Source organism: Natrix helvetica, assembly GCF_964273705.1.
Source record: "Natrix helvetica genome assembly, chromosome: 1".
Classification (NCBI taxonomy): Eukaryota; Metazoa; Chordata; class Lepidosauria; order Squamata; family Natricidae; genus Natrix; species Natrix helvetica.
In genome coordinates, this window is record NC_138548.1 from 32,455,558 (window position 1) to 32,482,665 (window position 27,108).

The 27,108-nt window shown below is 46.3% G+C and overlaps 1 protein-coding gene across 2 annotated transcripts; it reads right to left on the reverse strand.

Annotated features, from left to right (window-relative positions):
- Window positions 1-677: 677 nt before the first annotated feature.
- Window positions 678-11,120, reverse strand: SIX1 (SIX homeobox 1). 2 transcript variants are annotated; one of them, XM_081936416.1, is made up of 2 exons: window positions 9,629-11,120; window positions 678-2,165 (listed from the first exon to the last, which is right to left on the reverse strand). In XM_081936416.1, the coding sequence occupies exons 1-2, from the start codon at window positions 10,186-10,188 to the stop codon at window positions 1,871-1,873; spliced, it is 855 nt and encodes a 284-aa protein (XP_081792542.1). In that variant the 5' UTR covers window positions 10,189-11,120; the 3' UTR covers window positions 678-1,870. The 2 variants fall into 2 exon arrangements, with proteins under 2 accessions (XP_081792542.1, XP_081792543.1); XM_081936417.1 differs by having other exon boundaries at window positions 2,019-2,165; window positions 9,688-11,120.
- Between the last annotated feature and the right edge of the window lie 15,988 nt (window positions 11,121-27,108).

A 27,108-nucleotide genomic window follows, 5' to 3' on the forward strand; every position in this document is an offset into this window, starting at 1 on the left:
CAAAAAAGAGGGGGTATGTTTATTCTCTCTGAATAAAGATTAATTTGTCTTAAGTGACGAAGAAAAAGAAAGAAGTTCTCAAAAATATCCTGGACTCTTTCGCTTGGAGAAGAGACTGGCTACTTAGGACAGGAGTGTCAAACTAAAATCCCAGAAGCCAGAGCTTGCTGGACCGGGCCTGCAGGGTGCTTATATCTGGCCCGTGGGGCGCGAAGGACTGGCCTGCAGTGCTTCTGCTAGCGAAAACGGGCTCCCGAGCTCTGTTTCAGCTGCCATGGCCTCCTGCAACCCTCTGCCAGTGAAAATGGAGCTCATGAGCTCATTCTCTCTTGCAGAGCACTTGGCCCACCACAGGCACCTCCCCCCACATGAGTGACATTGAGCAGGCCATGTCCACCCTGGCCACATATATCCTCTCCCCCCCACCAGGTTAAACACAACCTTGATGCAGCCCTCAATGAAATTGAGTTTGATACCCCTGACCTAGCAAGTCTTATCTCCAAGTACTCCTGTACAAGGCCTTCACTGAAACATGAGGATATTCCTCTGGAGTAAATAAATTTAGCCCCCAACTTGAATGACTTTTAGGCTTAGAAAGAGTAGCAGGAAGGAACAGGGAAGAGCAGAGAATACATACAACTATTATCCAGTTATAAATAACATTAAGAGTCTTTATCAGTCTTATCAAGTTTAATTTAGATTTCTGTGGGTACAAGAAACCTGGAAATGAAAGCACATGCTACTAGCGGTAATCAAATTGCCAGTTGATTTCTCAAGCCAAACTATATGGGAAAAGGACGAAGAGAGACAGACAGAAATAAAACCTAGAAAAAGAGTCTGGATTATGAAAGAGGTCCAGGTAAGTGGAACAACTTTTGTTGTCGATATTATAAAAAAAAAATCACACAGATTCATTTCCAAAATTCACCGTAAACAGAAAAATCACTGACATTAAATTACTCTCATTAAGTTTTAATCTAACATAAAGGGCTCACACCTCTGCATTAAGACATAGGCACTTAACATTCTTCAGCTAATACTGCATCATTTTTCCTGTTTTTTTAAAATCTACTTCAAAATCTTTTCAGAAATCTAAACCTGACCAAAAAGAAAAAAAAATGTAAACTTAATTTGCCCTCTCCAAATCTCTCTTTTAGAATTAATTTTTTGTACTTTATACCCTCTATTTATTCCACTCAAATTCAAGCCAAGATAACTACCCACCACCACCTATTAAAATATATCACTAAGTCCTTAATGAAAAGTAAGGGCCCCCTCCCTGTATGAGCTGCATTACAAGCCCCATTTAGCAAACCTGTGAGTAAGCATGCCTGGATCTGCTTTGTCAGCTTCACTTACTTTAATGGGCCTTATTTTTTGAGTCAGGATGCTTAGGATTCTGCTATAAAATATTTGCCTTCTTTTCCTCCTCTACAGAAACAAAACAGAAGATAGGGCACGGTCTGAGTTAAAACCCACAGTGCTTAAATCTCTCGTTGAAACTGATGGACTCTAAGTGCTTAACCTGGCTTGGTGATGCTCTCTGTCCTTTTAAATAAAATGCAACAACCTGTCTGTCATTCCAACTCAGGAAAGATTAAGTCAGTGGAAAAGGATGCAATGGAGGGATGACACCCAGGGCGGATGTTCTCTCTTTGTTTGGCTACCCATAAGATGGTTTCGCGAGAGAGGTGTTGCATAAAGAGAAATGGAAACTGGGATGATTTAGAAGCGATTTTTAAAAGGCATTTTAAAAACCACCAGGAACATTCTGGAAAAAAACCAAAACAAGGGTTGCGGGGAGGGGGAGAAAAAAAAGTATGACACAGTTCCCTTATTTACAAGCCCCACCTTCCGTGGGGGGGCAAACTCATGAGCCCAGGTCCACCAAGCTGGAAGTGAGAGGGCCTAGGAGGGATTCCTGCAGCTGATGTTGGTGAGGCTGGAGGCCGTGGGCTGGCTGTGAGGCAGTTAAGCCGGTCAAGGAATAGCTGGAGTTCCTGGCATGGCTCAGGTTGCCCTGGAGCAGGAGAATGGAGTTCTGATCTGGACTTTGGGGAGGCGAAAACTCCTCTTCGGAACTGGAGATGAGTGGCTTGGCCCCATCCAGAGGAGACAGCTGGTTCTGTTTGTTGGTAGATGTATTGTTGTTTTCAGTGTTTTCTCTGGGAAGGGAGGGGAGAAAGGAGAAATTAGTCATATGCCAAAGTAGTTACAAAATAGAGTGGGGAGAAAGAATAGTAATCCCAGAAAAGCCTTTCCCAGCCTCGAACTCTCTGGATAGTTGGGTGTTACACATCCCAGAATTCCTGAGCAAGATCCCAACACATCTGGGGGGTCACAGATTAGGGAAGAGCTGAATGTATATTGGCACCTTGTCCATAGAACAAGAGGCGGGAAATCCACTAATATAAATTCTCCAATCCCTGGGAAATTTCAGTCCTAGGAAATAAAGCCTTTGGATGGAACTTTCTCACTACACTTTGAAAAGGTCTCTTTCCTCAAAAATATATTTTATACATAGAAACCCCACCAACTTTAACATTAGGCACCCCAATACATTTTTATTTCCTCCAAGACATTTCTCTCCCCACTCTCTCCCACCCTGCTTACTTGCAAAGAAAGATACATAGAATTTTTGCTGTACATATAACAGAATAACAGTGTTGGAAGGGACCTTGGAGGTCTTCTAGTCCAACTCCCTGCTGAAGCAGGAAACCTTTCAGACAAATGGTTGTCCAAACTCTTCCTTAAAATTTCAAGTGTTGGAGCACTCACAACTTCTGGGGGCAAGTTGTTCCACTCAAGAATAGAATAGAATAGAATTCTTTATTGGCCAAGTATGATTGGACACACAAGGAATTTGTCTTTTGTACGTATGCTCTCAGTGTACATAAGGAGAATAAAATACATTCAACAAGAATAAAAAGATACAACACTTAATGATAGTCAAGGTTACTAATAAGCCATCAAATCATACTAGGAAACAAATTAAAACAATATATATTGAAAGATACAAGCAACATGGTTATAGTCATAAGTGGGGAGAGATAGATACTAGGAAGGAAGAGAAGAATAATTGTTCTAACTGCCAACGACTATCTAACAATAATTGTTCTAACTTTCAGGAATTGAGTGGTTCCTTCTGTGATTCACACCAAATGAAGTTACCGTATATGGCATTCAGTGGGACTTACTGTCACACAAGAACACTGCACGAATGTGTTTAGAAAATTAATATATGTTATACCTTTTGAAAAAGTCCCTAAAACCCCAGGTTTCTCTTTAATTCTTTTATTAGAAAATGAGTCTTCCTGAAATTGGAGAATTTTAATGATAGAATTTATCATGTAATTAGTCTAATTGCCATATTGCTATTAGCACTAATTCATGTTTAATTAATATCAATTATTATCAATTATTTCATTATCTTGGGGATGGGAAGAGAAAGATGGCCTCAATCTGCAAGATGAAAACACAAAACTTGTCTTGAACCCCAAACCAAACTCGCCGAAGCCTTGAGCCACTTGCTGAGATCCTAAAAGCAGCTGTCTTGGAGGGGAGCCCTGCAGGAGGAACAGGAATTGCTTCAAAATTATTTGCAGTTGAATTAAAAACAGGGCAACCAAATCCCAAGGAAAAAAGGAGGCAAAGAAAATGTTTTTGAAATAGAGAAATGTATGAAACCAATCTAGGAAATAAAAAACAAAATTGAAAATCCACCTATGGCTCCAGCCTCAGCCTCTTGTAGGGCATTGGGCCTATAAATAAGTCCTGCTGATATCTTATTCCCAGATAATTGATCACAGAGCTGAAATCCCTATGAGACACAACTAGCAAATTCCTCCATTAAGAAGACTTTTATGATGGTGCAACCCATGTACTGTGTTCTGTTATATAATTATGTTAAATAACTTACAAAAATATCATTTTTTTTAAAAAAATGCCATTAACTTTTTTTTTAAAAAAATAGAATGCTAGGAAAGAAAGTTTAGTGTCAAACCTGCCATTATATTTTGAGTCCCCTAAAGTTTTTTTTGGGGGGGGGGATCTCTCTTCCAGGTTTAGAAGTTACTTCCAAAAAAAATAGCTCAGAAGAACAACTTTTCTCCATCCCAAAATCTACACCAGGGATGGAAAAACTCTCCCTCCCTCCTTCCTTCTTTCCTTCTTTCCTTCTTTCCTTCTTTCTCTTTCTTTCCTTCTTTCTCTTTCTTTCTTTCTTTCTTTCGTTCTTCTTTCTTTCTTCTTTCTTTCTTTCTTTCTTTCTTTCTTTCTTTCTTTCTTTCTTTCTTTCTTTCTTTCTTCTTTCTTCTTTCTTTCACAAGCCCATCAAGAAGAAGAAGGTCCCATTGCCTGAACTAACTGGTTTCGGGCATCTGAATGAACTTAGTAGACCTGAGATCTAATTATGCCTTTGGGTGCCACAACACTTCTCATTTTAACACGTATCTCGGCGGGAGGAGGAGGAGGAAGGACTTGGGAAGCTGAAGTCGGCGCCCTCCAAACGGCAGGAGCGGTGCCATGGGTCCTGAAAACTTGATCTTACAACTTTGGGAAAGTTAATTGCGGTGAAGGGGGGGGGAGGTCAGGAGGGAAATCGCCCTTTATAATCCAGGTCGCAATAGACATTCTGCGTTTATACCCTTCTAGCTCAAGAGCGTTTAGCTGGATGCCCCGAACGCCCCCGTTGCATTCTTCAGGTTACTCCCAAACCCCGTGGGGAGAGATCCCCCCCGGCAGATGCTTTATCATCTCCACTTTAAAGACTTTTGAACCCAGGAGAAGAAGCAGATCTGCCGCGGGAGAGCATTTGGAAATATGGCGGAGTCGTCCAGTTGCGGAAGGATCAGTGATCGCGGCAGCTTCTTGGGCAATGGGGTTGGAAGGCTGGCCAGTTGCTCCTTTGGAAACCAGGGACTTTGGTGGTCCTCCCCTTCCCAGCTTGCGCCCTTGAAGATTGGCTGCCAAACTCTGTATTAGGGTATGCTGCGCGTCGGATAAACCGAGCTCCCCAAAGAGGGATTTGAAAAGGCAGGGAACGAATCTCAAAGGCGTCATCCGCGGCTCTCAATTCTTCTCCCTTTGGGGGGCACATCCTGCGCGGGAGTATCTATCTTCCCCGTCGGCCAATGTCGCTCTTGCAGGTGTGAGTTATTTTAAGAAAGAAGCGCAGAGGTTGAGGGCTAGGCTTGGCTTTTCAAGGCAATACAATCCGCCTCTTGAATGGAGAGAAGGCGGCCTAAGGTCCCGCTCCGCCTCTGCCTCCATTCATCCCCAAGGCTGCGCGGTCATTTTTTTGCGCCGCATCGATTGCAATATCCTCAAGAGGGACCCGAAACTTGCAAAGTGGTGCGGAGCCCAGCGATCTTGCTCTCAAAGCGCGGTCGCCTAAGGCGCTTGAGGCTGGATCGTGTCCACGGCTCCAGCTGGAACCCAGAAACTTCTCGGAGGAAAAAAAAAAGCGAGCAAACAAACAAAGAAAACAAACGCTTTCCCGGTCTTCCGCACAGAAATTGACTTTTTCCCCCTTTCAGGACTTCACCATTTGGCTGCCCGTTTAGAAGGCTGCCCTGAGTTGTCGCAGCCCGAATGGGGCTGGCATTAGCAACGAGCTGCTTCGCCTTTAGATGTTAAATTGTCCAGAACAAAGCAAAGCTACAGTCTCTACAGCAGGGGTCACCAACCTTTCGGACCTCAAGGACCACTACATTCATAATTGTAAATCCCGTGGACCACGAATATGATTTTTAATTTTTTAAAAATAGTATTTAGTGCAATATAAAACATGCAGATACTTTTTCTGTGGACCACAAATATTTTTTCTGTGGACCACCAAAATTTTCTCGTGAACCACCAATGGTCCATGGACCACCGGTTGATGACCGCTGCTCTACAGAGCTGAGAGGTCGGAAGAAATGCAACAATTTTTAATCACGGGATTTGTAAAAAAAAAAAAAAAAACTAATTTAAACCCGTTATTTCAAATAACGCATTTATCCGGTTTCGAGGGGGGGTGGCAGGTTCCGAAAAGCGAACACTGCACTGGCAGTTTATCTAGGTTTAAAATAGACTGAACTTGACAGTATGTCTGAAGACGCTGTCAGATGATGGACTCATCTCCTTTCTACGATTCCGTTTCCTCCCTCTCCCGTTCACAGGAGAGAGCAAATGTGTGGGGTGAGTTTGTGTGCATCAGAGCCCGTGAAAGCACCTTTATCCCTGAATAAAATTTACGTTCTTGGTGAAAAGTAGCTCATCTCTGCCACGCGATGTTTCCAAGCACGGAAAGTGAAGTACCAGGCTTCTTTGTATTTATTCCGAAGTTAAGGTCTACTCCGGCTGAATCCACTTACCCCGGACAATGCTAGAATTTACGTCTAAAAACATCTCTGCCCGCAGCCCGAGCAATTAAACGCCCGCGTTTTGGGGAGTTCGCGGAAACTTTTCCCCACGGTGCGCACCCTGAAGGATCTCGGGCCCAACACGCGACGTTCTGCCGCCTTTCCTCTCCGCTTCGAAACCTTTTACATTTTCCTGCTCAAGAACCTGGCCTGTGCTTTGTTTTTGCCCAAGACTTCCCAGCTGTACGCGAACTATAGCGACGGTCTGAATTCCTTCTTCAGACGAGGAGTATGAACTGTCCAAAGGAAGAGGCTTCTGCCACGATTCCGAAATGGAGCGTCGTCGCCTCTGAAGCCAACCGCGTCCCCTCGGGAAATCGCCTTCGTGGAATCCGCGTTCCCTCGTTGTCGAGAAAGCCGGGGGAGAGGGGGCTGCTTTCCAGAGAAGGAGAAGAGCGTGAGACTGTTTCCCCCAAATGATCCAGTCCGCTGAGATTCGGAGATAAAAAGATCCGAAAGAGTCACGGTTGGCGAGGCAGCCCTTTAAGGTCTCTTCCTCTCTTCCGTTGCCGCTGCCACAGTAACTTTTATGGCTGATCCGGTGGTGGTGGTGGTGGTGTATAAGGCCAGATCCTCTGGTTCTCGGTTTTCGTTTCCAGGCTGCACTTGGCAATTTCAGCAACTTGAAACCTCCAAAGGAACGAGATGAACAGTCCTGCCAGCCCTGCACCTTGGGGGCACTGCGCCTCCCTTCCCCCACCCTTGCCATTGTTCCTGCAGCAATTGGCCTTCTGTGGCCTTCTTCAACCCTGCCTTCGCCAGATGTGCAGGAACTACAATCTCCAGAATGACCAGGTAGGGCTGCCTGGGAACCCCGGGAGCGGTAGCCCGAACACATCTGGAGGACATCAAGTTGATAAAGGTTATTGGGTGTGGCTGTGTACCCCTCTACCTACCTTTACACACACACACACACACACACACACACACACACACACACACACTCCCTGGGCCGGTTGGTATCCTATTGAACAAAAGTCTGGGCCCAGCGTCAGAGGAGTAAGATCTGGAAATAGAGGTCCGTGGATTTCGCCAAGAGATCTTGAAACAAATCTTGGGTGGGGAAGGCCTGGGACCCATCACTGCGACTGACACCCTAATCCTAAACACATGTAAACCATCTTAAAGTTAAGCACTTCCATTTAACTCTCTCTCTCTCTGTGTGTCTGGCTGGGTCTGAGGGATAAGGAGAAGAGAGCCGACTTCCCGCTGCTCTCCCCGACAGGCTTCTTTTTCTCAACACTCTAAACGGCGACCACGGGGACCACGTCCCCTCTGTTGCCTTCCAGGTGTCAGGCGGCTGAGGAGGCTCTGGCCCAGAGAGAGGTCAGCCGAGTTCCAGGAGTGACGCAAAAGCAGGCTTAGGAGTGCAGGCTGGAAGTATCCCCAGAAAAGCCTCTGGGCCTTTTCTGGAGATGACCTCCTCAATCTAACCTTTAGCTGCCTTAAAAAGTCAGAAACACAAAGCAGACCCTTCACATCTTATGGCCTTTCTTCTAAGGCACCCTTCCTGGGGAGGCTGCCGTGCAGAGGGGTAGGCGAACATCCCTTCTTTGCCCGAGTTTTAAAATCACAAAATCTAAACTGGACGCGCAGTGGAGAGAGCCCCACTGCTTGGTGACGATGGTGATCACCATCACCACCACCACCACCACCACCATCGCCATCAGGGAAATGATAGTTTGCACACTCACTTCCTTTTTTTTTTACATTTGGCTTTCAAATCATACCATACTAGAGCACAACAAGCTAGGCTGGAGACGGTACTTCTACCAGTACTAGAAACACCCAGGGCTATAAAGAGAGGCCATTATTTCTGGCTGCCAAGGGAAGATTTCCATTCAAGACTAGGAGGCAGGCATTCAGTATATTCCCAGCAGAATAGGTGGAGTTGGGAAGCTATGGGCAGCACCCCGGGACGGTGGCAAGAACCGAAACATTAGGAAAGAGAACGGGAAGGAATCACTAGTGGACTAACGCTGGGGGTTGGGGGGGATGTGAAGACTATGGGGGCCAGAAAGACATGAAGTGGTGGCCTTTGAGGGGACTGCTTTGCTTGGCTGGATCCTCCCAGAAGAAGCCTAACACTATTCTGTTTGCGCTATATGTTGGATCAGTACCCGGGGGAGAGGGGACGCACTAATGAACCTTAAGAAAAGGTTTATATTCTATTATGAGATGGTGTAAAGAAAAGGTAGGTGTGTGTGTGTGAGAGAGAGGGGGGGGTGCCACTCCTCTTTTCTCCCCGCGTGGAAGCGCCCATTCCTGAACCCATCAATTCCAGCGCATTTCAAAAGACATTGTAACCCTTCTCTTGAGGGTCTCCAGGCGAGGCAGGGATAGCGGCGGTGGAGAGACAATGCAAATACTATTAACTGACATCTCTCTAGTGCTACTCCGTATTTAGAAATAAAGGCTGGACAGAACGTGTCCAGCCCTGGATGTCCCCTACTTATTGGGTTATGATTCCCATCATTCCCGGCCAGCTGAGGGTTTTTGGAAGCTACCGTTCCACACATCTGGAGAGCACCAGATGGAGCTCTAGCGGTTCCACCCGATTAAGGCTCAGGGCCCGCTAGTTTTGTTTTTTTTAAAGGCACGAGGGTTAACTGCCTCTTACAGGGACAGCTATTAAACTAAAGTGCTGTTGGCTTCACGGGACACTTGCGCCTGAGTAAATAACGTGTAGGATCGTGGCCTAATCCTTTGGAAGTTAATGGTGGAAGGAAGGTGCGGTGAAACTGTTGCTTAGCAAACAGGGGAAGGGAAAGAACAACATACACTTTTAGAGACGGCTCGGTCCTTCCAACTGGCGTAGCCTAAGGCGCTGACCAGGGTCAACGGGAGCAGGGCCTACTCAATTCGCCCAGTTGCTTCGTTTTCTACACATCACGGGGACCTCCAGATGAGCGCAATGATTGGGTTCGTACAACCCAAAGCCCCAGGCGAGCCCTACGGCCGTGAGACACAATGCCAGTCCAGATCATCAGCACCTCGTATAGTTAATGTTACTGTTCCACCTTCGGATAACGAGGTAATCCTTTGCCCCTTATCTACCTCGGCCGAGGAGCTAAAGGTTCTTCGCGGGAAGGAAGCCTCCCCCCCCCGGGAGTTGGTCGGAACCTGCCCCCCCCAAAGCCCCTTCCCCGAGAGAGCCGCTGCTGCTCTGGGGGCCGCCGAGGTCTTTGTCCCCCAGAAGAGCCCGAAGCACAAGCAGAACCCACCTCTCTTTCGCCTCTGCCGCTCGGTCGCGCTGCCTCCGGTTTTTAAACCAGTTGCTAACCTGGGTGGTGGTGAGGCCCGTGGCTTCGGCCAACTCCCTCTTCTCCCGGGGCGACGGGTAAGGATTGTGCGCGTACCATTCCCGCAGGACGCCCCGGGACTTCTCCTTGAAGCAGTAGCTGGTCTCCTCCCCGTCCCAGATGGTCCTGGGCAAAGGGAATTTCCGCCGCACGCGGTACTTGCCGACGGCGCCCAGCGGCCGGCCCCGCAGCTTCTCGGCCTCCACGTAGTGCGCCTTGAGCCAGAGCTGCTGGAGCTTGGGGTGGTTGTGCGGCGAGAACTGGTGGCTCTCCAGGATCTTGTAGAGCTCGCGGAAGTTGCCCCGGTGAAAGGCCACCACCGCCTTGGCTTTCAGGACGCTCTCGTTCTTGTGCAAGTGGTCGCAGGCGGGCAGCGACCAGAGGAACCTGCCCAGCCGCTCCAGGTTGCCGCCCTGCTGCAAGACCTCGCAGACGCACGCCACTTGCTCCTGCGTGAAGCCGAAGGACGGCAGCATCGACATGGCTCCGGCCCCGAGCTGCTCCGGCGGCTCCTGCTGCTGCTGCTCCTCCTGCGCCGCCGCCGCCGCCGCCGCCACCCCTCAGCCCAACCGCCGCGGGCTTGGCTGGCCGAAGGAAGCGCGGGGGGTGGCGGGCTGAGAGTTTCCCCAAGAAGAGCCGGGAGGAAAGTGGCGGCGCCGTCCCCGGCTGCTTATTCAGGGCCGCGTCCGAGCGCTACGGGGAAAAAAACGGGCGGGGAGCTCACCCTCCAAACAGACGGCCGGGACCCAGGCGAAGGAGCCTTAGCCCCGCGCGGCAGAGGGCGAGAGAAATGGATGCTCTCGGCGAGTTCCTGCTGCCGGGGAAAGTTTTGCTTGGGGTCCTCCCGCAGCCAGGCTTAAAGCCGCCTCGGTGTCCGGGCTCTTCTGATTGGACGCTCCCAGCGCCTATCGGAGCGCGCGCCCAGTCCAAGCGGCGGCAGCGGGAGGCAGCGAGCGAGCTGAGCGGGTGCGGAGGCGGCCGCCCTGAGGCAGTCTGGCCTCACAGCCTGGCGCTGAAGGGAGGTTTTTTTCCTTTTGCGGCGGAGCTGGGCTCGCTCGGCGCTCGGAGGCGCGGACGCTCTGGTTGGAGCCCAGCGACTGACTGCCGGGGAGAAGGAAAGCGAGCAGCTCGAGGGTTTTTTCTTCCCCTCCCTCCCTCCCTCCCTCCCTCCCTCTCTTTCATCTGCCCCCAGAGAAGGCGAGACGCGTCAGGAACTTGCAAGATGAGCCGCTTCTCAAGTGTCAGCTAAAGGGAACGAAATTCGGTGCAAATCAATTATTGCAGACTTTTAAAGAAGAAGAAGGAGAAGAAGCCAACACCCACCGTCAGCCGAGCCAGCTCACCAACCCTGCCCCCTCTCTTCCCCCTTCCTTTCCTCGGCCCATCACTTCGCTGGCTGCCCGTCCATCTAACCCTCCAGCCAACCAACTGGCCTCCTTCTCCTTTTCAAGATTCACTTGTTCCCGGTGAGCTCATATTTAATTACCTTAATGTTGTGAATGAATAAATGATGCCCCAGATGAATAGCTGATGGTATGCACTAAATAATTAAAAGAGCCTCATAACTTTGCCCTCAAGAGGATTGGAGGTGGAGATTTTCCTAATCATGAAATTAATAATCGTTAGAACCAAAGGACGGATGGATTGAAACCTTTGATTCCAACCATTAAATATGGGCTTTGTGGCTAGCACCAAGCCAAGGGGTGTGGAGCATCACTCCCAGAGTCCTTTGGATGCAAACTGGTGGGCCTTGAAAGAGTCAAGGTGCTGGATGCTCTGGCAACCACAAAGGTGCTCCGAATTAATGCCCTTGAGATGTTCTCCAGCAGAGACCATTCGGATTTAGTTGACTTTTCTTCCCATAATTCTCAGCTGGTAGGTATTGGGGAACAGAAGGTTGCTCAGATCATGATGCTGCCTGCCTTCTCATAGCCATTTGTTCCTTAGGCCTGGGAAGAAGCCTCATCATCAGGTGCTTTTTATTGTAGCTTTCCCAGGTTTATCTGGGAAAGTGAATCCATAGAAGTTAGAGGATTGGCCTTTTTTGAATAACACTTTGGGCTTCCAGGTCACAGCAATGTTAATGGGCAGAGCAAGCAGGAGGAATTTAACAAGAATCCAGACCTAGGTCAAATTCTTAAGTTTAGGAAGCTTGGAATCAGTCACCAACTGGCTTCACTATCACACTTCTTTGGTTTTGACTTACCCTGTTGTGTGAACTCAGCCCTGGGTTTATTAACTATGGCTAGATGACTGTAATTATGATATGCTTACGCAGGGATAATTAGCAAGATGTTGTTTGTGATATCAGCTTCACTAGGTAAATCAGACCAGGGAATTAAAACTATTTTTATTGAGATTGGTGTACTAACAAAATCTGATTGTGTTATGTCTGTCTCCACCTCCTTCTTACATTTCAGTGAATCAGAAACTGCTTCCAAACATTATTTCATTGTTTTGGACTTGAAAAATGTTCCAGCCCCTTTTGCCTAGGTAGGAGGTGATGGCTCTTGCATATTTCCATCCCATTAAGGTTTTTTCCCCCTCACTCTCTATAGGCAGATGAAAAGGATGAAATTAGGAATCAAGATTATGCACAGTCCTGGTGAAAAGGTGGCAGAAAAAAAGAAACACTGTTTTGAGTGTAGCTCAACTCTTTCACACAACTGTGATTGTTTTTTAACCCCCATATTGGGAAATATTTTCCCATTGGTCCAATAGTTGTTTTTTTTCAAAAAAAATTACTTTATAGTCAAGCCAGCAACCCCAGGAATACCTGATTGCCTGTCATCCAATTGCTGTGCTTGTGTGTTCTTGGATTCAACCAAAATCCGCTAGTGATGCTACCTTTCTGGGTAAACTAACACATAACATGTAAAAGCAATTTAAGAAGCCTGTGATGTAACTCTATATACCCTGGAGCCAACTCATATTGAACTCAATACACTTTTCTTCTGAGCAGACTTAGCTAGAGTTGAACTTTAATGAGCTTCAGCTTCTACTCTGAGTGGCACTAAGGGGATTAAACAATTCTGAATTATAATTCTTTCTTTTTTCCTTGCATTTCCACCTAGTACTGTCAGTTCTCCCAGCTTTTCTTTTAGAGGACTGGTTTAAGAAGCAATTATAGGCTGGAAGTTAACTTGCCTGGGAGAGTAAACCAAACAATTAAAGCCCATCCAAATAAAGTTAATCTGTGACAGGAGAACCAGAGATAAGAACAATAGAGGTGAGATAAGTGAAAAAGTGCCAACAAATACTGCAAACCAATGCCTTTCTAGTTCTTAGAAAGAATTGTTCAAATTCACTGCAGAATGTAGATGGCCAAAGGGAATCTGTTGCAGCAAAGTTAAGCAAATGTGGTGCTTAGTTTTGAAACTGCCCCCCTTAAGGAGATGGGGTGGTCGATCCTTTGTAGTGGAGCCCAAGCAAGCATACCTGGAAAATAGAACCACCACCATATTTCAGACTTCCACCCCAGACTCATGTCTCTTTAGCTAGAAATTTCCCAGGGGCATTTATTTCCAGCTACAATGTTTGAGCATTTTTATATTTTGTATGTGACATCCTTCAGTTCTCCCCTGTTCTATGAATGTGGATAAATGTGCTTTGTCCAACCATCTTCCTTCACAGAGGCAAAAATGTTTGGGGTTGCAGTCTTTGGCTTCAGTCCCAGAGCTACAGCTTACTTGTTTGGAAAACTGGATTGTTTAGATTTATTCTTAATTTATGGATCTGGTCCATGTACATTCCCCATATTGCCGTAAAAGGCTATCCAGTATCTTTTGGCTTCTCCTCTAGAAAATATAGGAGAGGATTGAACCAATATATTTGCTCAGGATTAATTTTGCTATCATTTTCTCATTGCTATACACAAAATCATAAACCAAGCACACTTGGCTGCATTTTTAACCTTGAGTTAAAGGTGTTCAGCTAGTTTGTGGTTGGCTGTGGGATGGGAACAGACCAACTGGCAAAGAAGAGCTGGGAGTGGAGCAGAAGTGATGACTGCTTAGGCCCTACTTTGCTCAGTAATGTTTGGAGAGACTCCATGCATATTATCTTCTTTTCTAAAAGACTCTGGATTCTCCCCCTGCAGAACAATAAGAAATGGGCAGCTTTGCTCAAGAAAAAAAGAACGACACAAATTCATAGGTTTACTTTGGAGCCAACCCCGTTTCTTCAAGGAAAGCTGACTCCCTGGATAGTTAAAACATTCCCTTGAAGTCCAGCTCCTGGGAACTTCATTGAGGGATCATGTGGTTTGCTTGGCAACAGTATGGAAAGGGGTCGACATTATCTTTTTTTTCCCTGGGATCTTTCCTTTTTCCTTCCTTCCTGCCTTCCCTCCCAGTCTAACCTACAGCCTTGAGACTTCTCGCTGGTGTCCCATTCATTTAGTATTTGGAGATCAGCCAAACTTGGCTGAGCATAAGAATGTAGCTTGTTAATTCAATCTTATGTATATTTATGTAGAAGAAAACTTTCTTTGAAGAAGTGGGGCTTCCTTCTAAGTAAATGGTTGCAAGCCTCCCTGTGACTATTTGTGAGATGGGCAGCCATATAAATATGACTGATTGATTAATTAATTAATTATGTAAAAATAAAGTTTAAACCCTGTTTGGGTCACTTGCCTTAATAACCCCTCTCCCCATCCACCACAAACACACACACACACATACACACACAAACTACATAAAGTCAGAACAAAATGTTTATTGCTCTTTTGTGTCCCCATCTAATTTTTATAGTTTGAAATTAGTCTTCCCTAAACTGCCTCTGGGACTCAAAGCCCAACATACTTGGAAGGGATCTCATAGGGGAAGCCTATGCTGTAATACAGATGTGGTGGTGCTGTGTACTATTCCAATTCACTTTTGCACTGAAATTGGAGACCACCTTCCCACTACACATGTCTGTGAATCAGCTTGCTTTGGCAACCAGGCACCACAAAGAGGATGGTGGTTTTTTTTCACAGCAGCCTAGTGGGAACCAGTTTGGTGTAATGATGAGACCCCAAGCAGCTACGGAAAGTCACTGGGTGACTTTGGCCCAGACTTTTCTCTCTCAGCATAAGGATACGTTATGGTGAGGATAATAGGAAGGGAGAAATTCATATAATCTAAGCACTTAGAGATCCAGAGAAATAATAACAGATTTTCCTTCCCCTGTCAATCTTTCAAAAGTATGTCATGGTGCCTGCATTATTGGGCACACGGACCCAAAAAGGACTTATTGGGAACCTAATGCTATGAAAATAAAAGAATAAGAATAATGAGGAGAGGGGAAAGAGGAGGAGGAGGAGGAGGAAGAAGAGGAGGGGGAGGAGGGGGAAGAAGGGGAGGGGGAGGAAGAAGAAGAAGAAGAAGAAGAAGAAGAAGAAGAAGAAGAAGAAGAAGAAGAAGAAGAAGAAGAAGAAGAAGAAGAAGAAGAAGAAGAAGAAGAAGAAGAAGAAGAAGAAATGATTGTACCAATAGTAATAGGAGCTCTTGGAGCAATACCCAAAGGGTTAGAAACATGGAAATTTTGAAATGATTAGACCTAAATATCCGGACATTAAAAAAAAACACATCCTAATCGGAACTGCCTATATACTTAGACGCTACCTTAATAGCTCTTGGGTCCATGGTTAGGACTTTTCTTAAATCCTGTTAAGTTTTTACTAGTCCCAGACAGTAAATCGAATTGAAGATTAACCACAACAATAATATTTTTTCAGAAACAAATATAGGGGCTCCCTCTGCCAGGCTGTTCAAGACATTGTGCCTGAACCCGACCTTCCACACAGAGGGGGGGGGGGGGGACCGACGCAAGTTTCTCCGCCAACAAAGCTTGGCTGGTTGGAAGGACGGTGGGCGTCGGGTCCAGCTCCTCTGTCGATAGGCTGCCCTAACCAATCGGGACGGGAAGAATGCCTCTCGGCCGGCCCCTGATCGGGTGTCTGGTAATTTTCCCCAGCCCGTTTTATTTTGGTCCTTATGATGTTGGAGGGACGCTGCCCCAGCCTTGTGCCAGAAAGAATGTCTCAGCCTGGACGGGATGCTTATTGACAAGGCAGCTGCGAGGGGACCGGAACGGGAGTCATTTAAAGTCCTCCCCCTCTCAACACTTGCACAAGAAGCCCCCCTACCCCACCCTAAACCTTCGAACAACCGCGCAGCACCTTTTTCTCTCCCAGCCGAGCCGCGGGAGAAAAGGCTCCGACGGCCCGCGCGCCCAGGTTCCCCCTGAAACGGGGATCTCTGCTGTCGCCGCCTTTGCTGATAGGGATGTTGACGGCTTTCCAATAAGGACTCGAGGGGTGAAAGGTCTGACCCACCCATCCATTATACCTGCAGGACTGTCGGGCCGCCAGAAAGACAGATCGGGGCGAAATCGGTACAAATACTCTCCCGCCTGAGCGCTCTTAGTCTCCCGTCCGTTTCCCAAAAATGCTTCTTGTCGCGCTGCTCCGGCTCTCTTCCCCAAAGCCGCGCTCGAAGGGCTGCCTAAACTGGGACTCAAAACCGCGCAAGCCCCGAATAAGGAACTCCGCATCGGTCTCCCCGAGAATTCGGGTTTGCAGGCTGGCACCGCCGCCCAAGCGCCCTTCTCACAAACGGAGGGGAGGTCTCAGTTGATTCCAGCGGCGATTTAGGGCAGGAATCTTGTAAGGGATAACGAGCGGCCGTTTTTCAGAGCAATCGGCAAGCAAAGTACTGGGTTGGCAGCGAAGGATCCCGCTTGGGGTTTTGGTTTCTTTTCTTCTTGGGGGGGGAAGGCGGCTCCAATGTGAAAAATAAGGGAAGGGGGAAATAAAGGCAAAGATTTGACTCCGTTTGCTACACCACCAGGGGTCTCTACCTGCAAATTCTCTTCGCTGGCTTTAATTAAAACCATTATTTTGTCTTCTTCTAATCCATGGGCGACGGGGATGTATTTATAAGCTTCCAAGGAGATTGGACCGCTGAACCCTGCAAATCGTTGGTGGTGGGGTGCGCGCGCGCACACACACGGAATCTATCTATATAGACCACAAGGGTATTAGAGTCAAACTGAGTGGATAGCACAAGGTTGAGGGAGGCTTTACAGTATACTTCCTTCCTAATTTTTTTCCCCAAAAATCACAAATCTTAGTTCACGTTATTTTCCGGTTCAGCAGATGAGCAAGAGAGCGGCCAGGCTTTTCTTACTCTTCTTGCAACTGGCAGTGAATGTCGCTTATCTAGAAGTTCTAATTTAATTTCGATCTTCGATTTTCAGGCATAACCAGGCATAACTCGGACTGAGCATTTTCAAACCAATTCTGGCCATATTTCTTTAAAAGGATGGGATCCAGCATTGCGCTAAGACTTAATTTGGTTGTTTGGGCTTAGTCTGAAATCAGCCATTGTTGTTTGTAAACCACGGTTTTACAGCTGGGTTGCACTACTGGAGTCCCAAGGCTTCCCATAGCACTTTGCTGTAAATTGTGAAAAGAAGGAAATGATAAATGTATCGGAACTAATCATATTCGCTGCATTTAATAAATCTAATGCAAAATGAATTCAATTATATCAAATGCATTTTATTTTTTCCTAGCTCATTTTCAAATGTGGCAGGCACTCCAGATGGATCTGCAAAAGCAATCTCTCTTATGCTTGTGCACTGAGGTGTGAATTGAATAAATTGTGGTTTAGTCAGCAAGACCTGAGTTTGAAAACCTGTAAATCCGGCCCTTAGTTTTGTGCAGGAATAGCCTCCCACGTGCCAAATAGTCTGGACTACAACTCCCACAATCCCCGGCCAGGCTGACCCGCAGTAGCGAGAGGTATGATTCTAAACCATCTGGTATGAAGCCGAAGTTTATGTGGCGTTAGCGCATCCAGAGGACAACCGGAATGGCTACGATACCAAATGGGCGAAAATGCCTCAACCACAATGAAATAACTCCCTTATGATCCTTCACTCACAAATAAAGCCCGTCACTGCCCGTGACTTCCTATATCTTCGCCTGAAATTAAGCCTAATTAAAATGCCCTTAAATCATCTGCGTTTAATTCAGGAGTGGCCCTGAATTCCAGAAGAACTTCTCTCGGGATAAGTACCAATTGCAGTTTTCATGGGGTAGGTAGGTGGTAGCTGCTGCCTGGCTGGAAAGTTTATAGACAATATATATCCTATAAAAGCAGAATAACTCTTTTACTGAAGGGCATTACTTGGCAACGGCGTGAACGAGGGAAATCGGCTGCATTTTACCATTACAACTGAACCAGTTACACATCTTGGTTAATTTTAAAGTAATTTTAGCTGTAATTCTCTTTGGTTGAAGGAAGTTTCTGGATCGAAGCCGTTTTATATTTCCATAAGGGTACTATAGCACAGGAGTCTCCAACGTTGGCAACTTTAAGACTTGTGGACTTCAACTCCCAGAATTCCTTAGGGTTAGAGTTAGGAATTCTGGGAGTCCACAAGTCTTAAAGCAGGGGTGTCCAAACTTGGGAACTTTAGACTTGTGGACTTCAACTCCCAGAATTCCCCAGCCAGCATGGCTGGGGAATTCTGGGAGTTGAAGTCCACAAGTCTTAAAGTTCCCAAGTTTGGACACCCCTGTCTTAAAGTTACCAAGGTTGGAGACCCCTGCTATAGCAGACTGCTTCATCCGCCGTCTTCGGCTAACCGGGAATGCTGGGAAGTGTAGTCCAAGCATATCTGGAGACCAATGGGTTGAGAAAAGCCCTTCCCAAGTAATGAATACGTCTTTCCCTTGGAAGTCAGCCTAAGGCTGCAACTTGAAGCAACCCTGGGCTACCTGCTCCGAAACTCCCCCCCCACCCGAGAACTCGCAGCTTTGCCGGAGGCTGAAGTCCCAGACAAGTTGACTGCTTAAACCCAACGCCACTTCCATCCAATACCCAGTACCCTCCGACCTCCAGGACTTCGGGTGAGTTTACATCTCGACAAGTGGGTGATTAGTGCTCATTTCAAACGCAGAAGTGGCAGAATTCGGTGAGCAGAATTGGCACTTCTCAAATTGATTTGCCCCTAGAATGAACGCGGGGGGGGGAGAGACACCCTATCTCAAGTCCATCCCCACCACCCCGCTACGGAGGCTCCATTCGGTGTCTATGGGTCAGTCTCAGCCCGACCTTCCCCAGAGTGTTGGTGTTATGGGGAAAAATAGAAGAAAGGAAAAACTGTGGACATCGCCTTGAGCTTCTGAACACAAGGCGGTATAATAAACATCTAAACCTAATAAGCAGAAAGCTCAAATCTGTACCTTGTTTAGTGTGTGTGTCTAGACCCGCTTTCCCGCCCTGTTTCTTTACAATTAAAAACGCAGACTCGAGGTGGGGCTTGGAGAAGAAGGGAAAGAAAAGCTCCAGACGGGATGCCCTCCCTTCACTTCGTTTATTAATTAAAAATGAAGGGATTTGCAAAATGCGGCCAGCGAACTGCAGCAAGTAACTCAAAACTCCAGCGATTTCCGACCCTGGAGAAGAAGAGGAAATACAAAACCGGGCCATTAGCAAATGAGTTTTGTGTTGTGCTTCTTTCCCATCCACTTGCTGTTCTGAAAAATAGATCACATTTCGTTATCTTTAGTGGGAATCTGAAACGTGATACCGGATCTCACCCGCCCTGGCTGCTAAGCACGGGGAAACGAGAGGGAGCGAGGGCCAGTTGCTTGGTTGATTTCTAAACAATAAAGGGCTTGTATTTTGTTCTTTTTCCTCCTCCTCCTCCTCCTCCTCCTCCTCCTCCTCCTCCAAAATGAAAAAGCCAGAGAGAAAAAGCGTGAGAGTGCGGGGCATTTCTCATCATGTTTAGTGCCATCCTTTAAAAGCATTTCAGCCCAAAGCGGCTGGAGAAAAAAAATCCGAACGAGGCTTTGAATGGAGTGGTTGGGCAGCCGTGGCCGTCAAGACACCTGTGAAAACAAAGCGGGTATTAGTGAAAGACGAGGAGGAGGAGGAGGAGGAGGAGGAGGAGGAGGAAGAAGAGGAGGAGGAGGAAATGAAGTTGTAAAGTTGTTTATGGACATTTATTCAGCTCAGTAAGAAAGTGTCAGGCCGTCCAGAAGCCCTTCCAGAAGGGAGTAGTCTTTCCTTCCACATGAACGTGTGAAAGATTCCTGGGTGCATAGGCTTCACCCTACCTTTTCTTTCTCTCTCTCCCTCTCTCTCTCTCCCATTCACACACCAGGGAAAACATTAAGTGAGAGAGTAGGCAAGCATGCATGTTTGTGATCTCGCCATTATCTGTGGGCTATGGTGTCTCCTTGTCTAAACGATTGTCATTTGAGGCATAATAAACTTGTTATAAGTCCCATGGAAACCAATGAGACTTACACTCTGAATTAAGACAGATAAAAGATCCTCAGTGATTCACTGGAGATGATGGGATCTGTAGAATAGCACAAATGAGCATCTCCTTGAGGAAGCTGAATTAAAATGGTCTCAGGATGCCCATATTGCAGTTTCACTCATTCTGCATAATTTTCCCTTTCCACCAAAAAGTTCAGCCCAAATCCTTGTATTACATGGACATCAATAGCTGAGGGAGTAGAAAGCACAAAAAGGCACCTCCACGGAATCTGAATAGGAACAAACCAGGACCCAACAAAATCAGTGCAAGATATCTCTTGAAGCTGGGTGGGACTGGGCCGCAAGATGCCCATGTGATTGTGAGTAGACTGTGACCATTCTGATCTGAGATCATGGTGGCAATCACAACCATTGTGGAATTTCTCCTATAAGATTTTGCATATTCAAGGCACTTTCCACACACCATGCCTGTCACACAATGTCCCTCCCAGGTAGACAAAGATTCATTTACTGCAGATGAGAGTTAAAATTGACTGAAAAAATATAGTAAGGTCATGGCAGATGTGTAGTTAGAACTCTAGAGATAGAGGCATCTGTTTCTTAGCTCTATGACACCAAAATGATGTACAGGTGGTCCTCAACTTACCACAGTTCATTTAGTGACTGAAAAAAGTGACTTAGGACCATTTTTCACACTTACTTTGCAGCATTCCTATGATCACATGATCAAAATTCAGACGCTTGGCAAATGACTCATACGGTATTCATGACAGTTGCAGTATCCTGGGATCATGTGGTCACCTTTTGCGACCTTCTGACAAACAAAGTCAACTGGGAAAGCCAGGCTCACTTAACAACTGTGTTACTAACTTAACACCTGCAGTGATTCACTTAACAAGTGTAGCAAGAAAGGTCGTAAGATGGGACAAAATTCACTTAACAAATATTTCATTTAGCAATAGAAATATAAATTTTAGGCTCAATTGTGGTCGTAAGTTGAGGACTACCTGAAATATTGTGACATCACATGCCAGGCAAAGTTTACATCACAGCCTCATAATTCATGTTTGTCACCTGCCTCCCTTTTTCTCCTCCCCTGTGGATGCTTGGTTGTGGAATCTTTCCACTTTCCAAGTCTCTCTTAGCTACCAGACCAATAAGACAAATTTTTCACTACTCTTAATAACCCTTAAGAAGAATACAACTCCTAAACCAATTCAATTGGAATGTAAATAGTGGTAACTGAGTTCTAAAAACAGGGTGCGCTTTATTTTTCCCCCCAGATACAATTGGCAACGAAATCATCCCCCCACTGGCTCAAAAAAATGGATGTTGCAAGGGTGTCTACAGCTTTGACTTTAAAAAAAGTCAAAATGGAAGTTGTGAAAGTAAAATCAAAACTATTTTTATCTGTGTATCATTAAAAATTAATTTGGCATTTCCACATTTGCATGTAACCAAGCTAAAACATGCCTTGGCACTATTTTGTCCTGTCATGTCTTTGTGACCTTGTCTTCACCTTATCCCAGGTCATGAGTGAGATATCCTTAAGTCTTCTTAATTGTGGCTTATATTAAATAGTATTTTTCCACCACACAAGGACACCTGAAGGTGGACAAAAACTGTTCAGCTTTGTCATCTGCTACCTTGGAAGGAGGTCAAGGGAGAGCAGGGGCTGGAAACAGAAGCAATAGAGGCAGAATATAAAATGGCAATAGAGAAAGCATATTTTGAGCCAGTATTGCTTTCTTTGGACTCAAGAATGGGTAATGGGGAAAGGTCTAAACCAGGGGTATCAAACTCAAGATCCGGGACCTGGATTCAGCCCATAGTGTGCTTAGATCTGGCCTGGGGACCACCCTGATAACAGCAAGGACCAGCCCATGGTGCTTCTCTCCAGCAAAAACGGAGGGCAGGGGGGCAGCTGTGGTCCTCACGAGGTCCATTTTTGCTGGCAGAAAGTTGCAAGAGGCCATGACAGCCAAAAACAGAGATTGGGAGCCTGTTTTCACCGCCAGATTGCTCAGGCCACAACAGGCGCCCTCCAACATGAGTGATGTCAAGCTAGCCACCCTGGCCGTGGCCAAGCCCCCCCTCCCCCCAGGTCAAACACAACCCTGATGCAGCCCTCAATGAAATCGAGTTTGACACTCCTGGCCTAAACCAATGTTTGCGTAACAGTGGTTGAATAATATACATTTGGCTGGGATCACAAAACTCTTTAAATCTTAAGCTAAGGCTTACAAACCTCTAGTTTTCAACCAGTAAGTACGAATTTTAAGTTTTGTGAACCCAGTATCAGGTGAACCCAGTAAGAATTAGCCTAAGTTGTCAGGGTCACTGATCCTACTCTTCAATGGGACAAACTACCGATTTAGAGCACAGCCTTTCAGGGGAGCTCAAGAGATCAATCTCTCAGAACTGCTTAGGGTGCTGGCAGTGATCTGCTCCAAGGACTGTTTTCAAACATGAGACTGGTTTTTGCATAAATGCTTCACATTCTTTCTGAAAGTGAGCATGTCTTCAGAAAAGGTTTTGCCTTGGTCATATTCTCTACCAATTGGTCTGCCTTTCATTTAAGAAGTAAGAATTAAACAATAGTCAGCTGAAATATGCATGGCTAGATGCTTCAGAAAACTGAAATGGGCCAACATTCCCATAAAAGAGATGCACTCAAAACTGCTGTCCCATGCTGTCCTACTGTATCTATAAGAGAATATATAACAGTTCCATTGGAGTTAGGTGGCTAATAAATTCAAATAAAAAATTGAGAAAGCAAGAATCCACATTTAAAAAAGAAAAAGAAACCTTGGGCCCATTTCCCAGTTTGCACCTATCCAAGCATATTGTGATTTTTTTTCTGTTCTGTCTTCAGAACATTCCCTCCAGTTCATCCCCCGTCAATCCTCCTCAGCTAAACTAAAGTTAAAACAATATCTTCCCTTTCATATCAGTATTATCCAAGGAAGACTCCGGATGTATAAAATCTGTAAGGATTTGTCTTAGAGGGAAGTCAGGTGACTGGGACAGAGATGAGCAATAGCGAATAGTGCATTTCATGCTGGTATACTATACAGAACGTTCTGCCAACTCCACGAGAGTGGAAACTTTTTTTTAAACTCAAGAACATGAAAAAACCCTGAGAAATGTTATTGCCATTACGATATCTTTTTTTGGTTTTCTTACTATGAATATAGCACACTGTACAATTCAGGAAAACTCTTCCAAATATGTATGTATGTATGTATGTATGTATGTATGTATGTATGTATGTATGTTGCCTTTTCAAATCCCAGTAAGGGTATGTTGCCTTTTCAAATCCCAGTAAGGGTATGGCTAGCTGATGAGAGCTAATTAGCTCAAAATAGATCTATACTAGTCTCCCTTTATTTATTTATCAGTACAAATACAACACAAATATAAAAAGGCAACATTAAAAATAAAAATATGGTTTTCTGCCTGCATGGTCTTCTGTGATGAGCTGAAGGACAGAAAGAGGGAGTAGTGACCTTCCTCTCATATTTAGGCATACCAGGGGTTGTAACACAAATACATACCTATTTCCCTGGCTCAACTGATAAGGAGGCGAGCCTGTGGCTTAGTGGCTAAGACTCCTGCCTAAGATATAATACAGTCCAGGTTCAAATCCCAGTAAGGGTATGGCTAGCTGATGAGAGCTAATTAGCTTGAAATAGATCTATACTAGTCTCCCTTTATTTATTTATCAGTACAAATACAACACACACACACATGTATGTATGTATGTATGTATGTATGTATGTATGTATAATTGCATCTCCCCAATTATACATGATCGTATGATTTATATGTGTGCCCACCCCAATTAAAACCTTTTCTATCCCAGAACTAAGTTTATGCACTCAGAATAGGCTTGGACAAGATTGGCTATCTGTGGATTACTGAGGATTTTCCATCTTTAATTCTGCTGGAGATGCACTTCTGTAGTCAGAGTTCTCCTGCTTGAAGAACGGGTGGCAATTGTGTACCAATTGCATCCATTATCCTTGCTCAGGTGATTCATGCCTTAGTCACCATCTGCTGGGAAACTCTCAGCAAGTAGGTGGGGTGCGGTTAAGCAAGAAACTAGCCTTGAATCCTTGTACAGTAGCAAGGATAAGCTTAACCCCTCCTGCCTCCAAATTCCATGGAACCTTATCTGTTTGTTTCCAAGAGTAGGCAAACAGTCTGGGGAGATTCTTGCAATATAGGTAGAATAAAATAAAGTTGCTGACTTGGATCTTTCATCAGTGGATTTCCTTGTTTGTGCTGCAACACCACTCTCCACAAATCTTGGCAGGACCTATAAATTGAGCAACTAAATAGGTGTCTAAATCTGCTGTTCCAAGCACCTATATCTTCCTAATTCCATTCTCTAATGGTAGGGATCTTAGTGGGTGATTGTTTCCCCTCCAATAAGCAATGCTTGTCCATGCAGGAATACCCTATTGGGGGGAATCTTCCATCTCTTTCCCTGTCTGGCTTAAATCAGCAAGACGATTCCCACATGCTCATCTCTTTGCTATAGAGAAGTAAACTCCTGCAGCTACATCTGTGCTCTTTTGGTGCTCTCCACTCAATTGACAGAAAACGACACACAATATTCGCCTATCAGTCATAAGGGCAGGCTTTAGGCAATGTGGGTGATGCAAGGAGGCAATGTAAGTCAATAAGGAAGATCCCATTCCTCTGAAATGGAGGCAGCTTCTTTTCTGCCTGAACTGAGGGGACTGCAGCCCAAAGGCCAATCTTCCTGGATGTTTTGAAGTTTTCGAAAACAAGGTTAAACTCAGAGTGAGCCTGCCAGGCTTCTTTATCCAGGCCCCATCTAAGGCTCCCTCCTTAGCAAAGAATCAGGAATCTGGTCGCGCCTTTTGCACGAATAAATGTTATGAAAAGGCATAACTTTCACGACCTCGAAAGCTTTCCCGAGCTGCGGGCTCACTTTATCAGAAGCATCAGGGCCAGTTCCATAAAACATACTAAATCGGAAAAGCTGCGACCTTGAATCCTGCTTTTTTTTTTTTTGCCACCATAACGCGGCTCTCTCCCCCTTCTAACGTCCCCAGCAAAGACACGCTCTCCGGTTCCCGTCACTGAAGGGGCTTGAAAGCGTGTCCTGCAACAGGCCCGGCGCCTTAATAACGAAATGAGGCGCATCCACTTCCGGGGAGCGACGCCGGCCGGGCTGCGGCCTAAAGGCGCGTGGACCTCGGGCGGGTCTTGCGCTGGAGTGGGAAGGAGGCAGCCCTTCGGAGCCCCTCAACCGGCTGACGGAGGGCTCCGAAAAGGAGAGGCGACTTGCAACCGAGGCAGTTGTACACGCTGTACCCTCTGCCCGCCTTTCTGTTTCCTTGCGGCGTTTGGAGCAGCTGCTTCGTGAAGAGAGGAGAGCCAGGGCCTCCCTCCCTCTCTCCCTCCCCCGCCTGCTCTGTCCTTTCTGGATGCTGAAGTCTGCCTAAGCGAGAAAGAATTTCCTTTTTGGAAGAGAAAGCCTCCAGCTCCTTCTGTTCAGAGGAAAGTGCCAGTGATGGTAATGTGGGGTGACACTAAATAAACAGTTAAGTTCGCTTTGGAAAGATGGAGTTCATTACCCGGTGAGCGGCAGTTAAAGCCAGACCAGGAGGGGCCGGTTTGTTTTGGCGCAAAGCGCCGAGCGAGGCTGCAGCTGCTCTGTTTATCCAGGTTCCTCTCCGCTTCCACCCCCTCACCGCCCCTGCCGGCCGCCGCCGCCGCCCCTTCGTTCTCCCCCTTCGCCCCAGCCGTTAAGGAGGGCGCAGAAAAAAAGGGAAAGGAGAGGTGGTGGAAAACGAAGCCTCAAAAGCCTTTAGAATCCATGTTTGGGTTTCATTCTTAAGCAGGGATATTAAAAAAACTGTATTTCTGGACCCGTTGTTTTATTTCTTTGGAGAGCCAGGGCGAGTGGAGCAGCGGGAGAGTCCCTGCTGGCACCCTGGAAAAGGAGAATCTCCAAATAGCGACTCCCGCCTGCGGTGAGAACGAAGCGGCGGAGAAGCTCCGGGCAAGAGGGGGGGGGGAGTTTTCCCGGAGTGGGGTAGGGGAATATCCCGCTGTTCGCTTTTCAGGCAAGGGGGCCCGAGCCGCGCAGGTGCAGATGTGTCTCTTCCGCGCTGCACCTCTGCTGGGGAAGAAACTCTCCCTTGGAGGTACATTTCAAGTGGGATTTGCTCTCCAGGAGACCCAGCCACGCCGGTGCTCTTAGGTTTTAATTCTGGTGGGCTCCCTTCAGATTCAGCGGACGCTTCTTGGTGAAGAACTTGGCTCGGGGTGCTAAGCCCAGGATTTCAAAAGTCTTGAACCGACAGATTTATCTCGATGGTCCTTTATTCCAAAAGTCCAAGCTGCCCCTGATCCAGGTCTATAGGAAAGGGATGCAGAGGCAAAACTGAGGGCAGGAGGAAGAACGAGTCATTTTAAAAAGGTGCTTTCACTTTCTGTCTCTAGTTCTCAGACAGAAAATTTTGGACTATTATGCTAAAGCCTTCTTTTATTTATTCCATGCGGAGGGTTCCAGAATTGGGTGCCTGGCATCAGTCACTTCTCTGCATGTTTATTCTATCCAGGTTTTCCTTTGTAGAAATGAGACTGCAGTCTTGTAACTATAGCACTCAATGGGGCTTCCCAAACATGAGCATGGTTTAGTCAGCAACTATAATTTAGAGCGCTTTGAACCCACCAAGTTGTATTCTCACGGCACACTTACTCACTTACGGGTTGCTTACCGAATTTACCCCACCATCCAATCACAGCATACACTGACCCACAAGCCCACCGCACTCGGACAGAAAATCACCCAAGGCGAAGTAGTTTGGGATTAAGGTGTGTTGGGCGACTTCAGCAGGCAGTTAATCTTACCACCACCTCCCCTTTGATTCATTCCCCAGCTCCGTTCATTTATACTTGCCTTACTATGTTATCCCCATAGGAATTTTAAAAGATATCCTCAAAAAACCCTGCAACTCCTTGTAATAATAGTGCTTTTTACCACTTTCTTTTCTCTCCAAGCAAGTTTCCACCAGAAAAGAGCCGTGCGGAGAACATAAAACACTCCTTTGAGAGGGGGGGGGGGGAACAAGG

What these genes read in the sequence shown, in the direction of transcription:
- SIX1 (XM_081936416.1), bottom strand. Translation starts at nt 10,188, where the DNA reads ATGTCGATGCTGCCGTCCTTCGGCTTCACGCAGGAGCAAGTGGCGTGC. An exon ending in GCGGCAGAGGCGAAAGAGAG is followed by an intron (nt 2,166 to 9,628) that starts GTGGGTTCTGCT and finishes CTCCCTTCCCAG; the next exon opens with AGAAAACACTGAAAACAACA.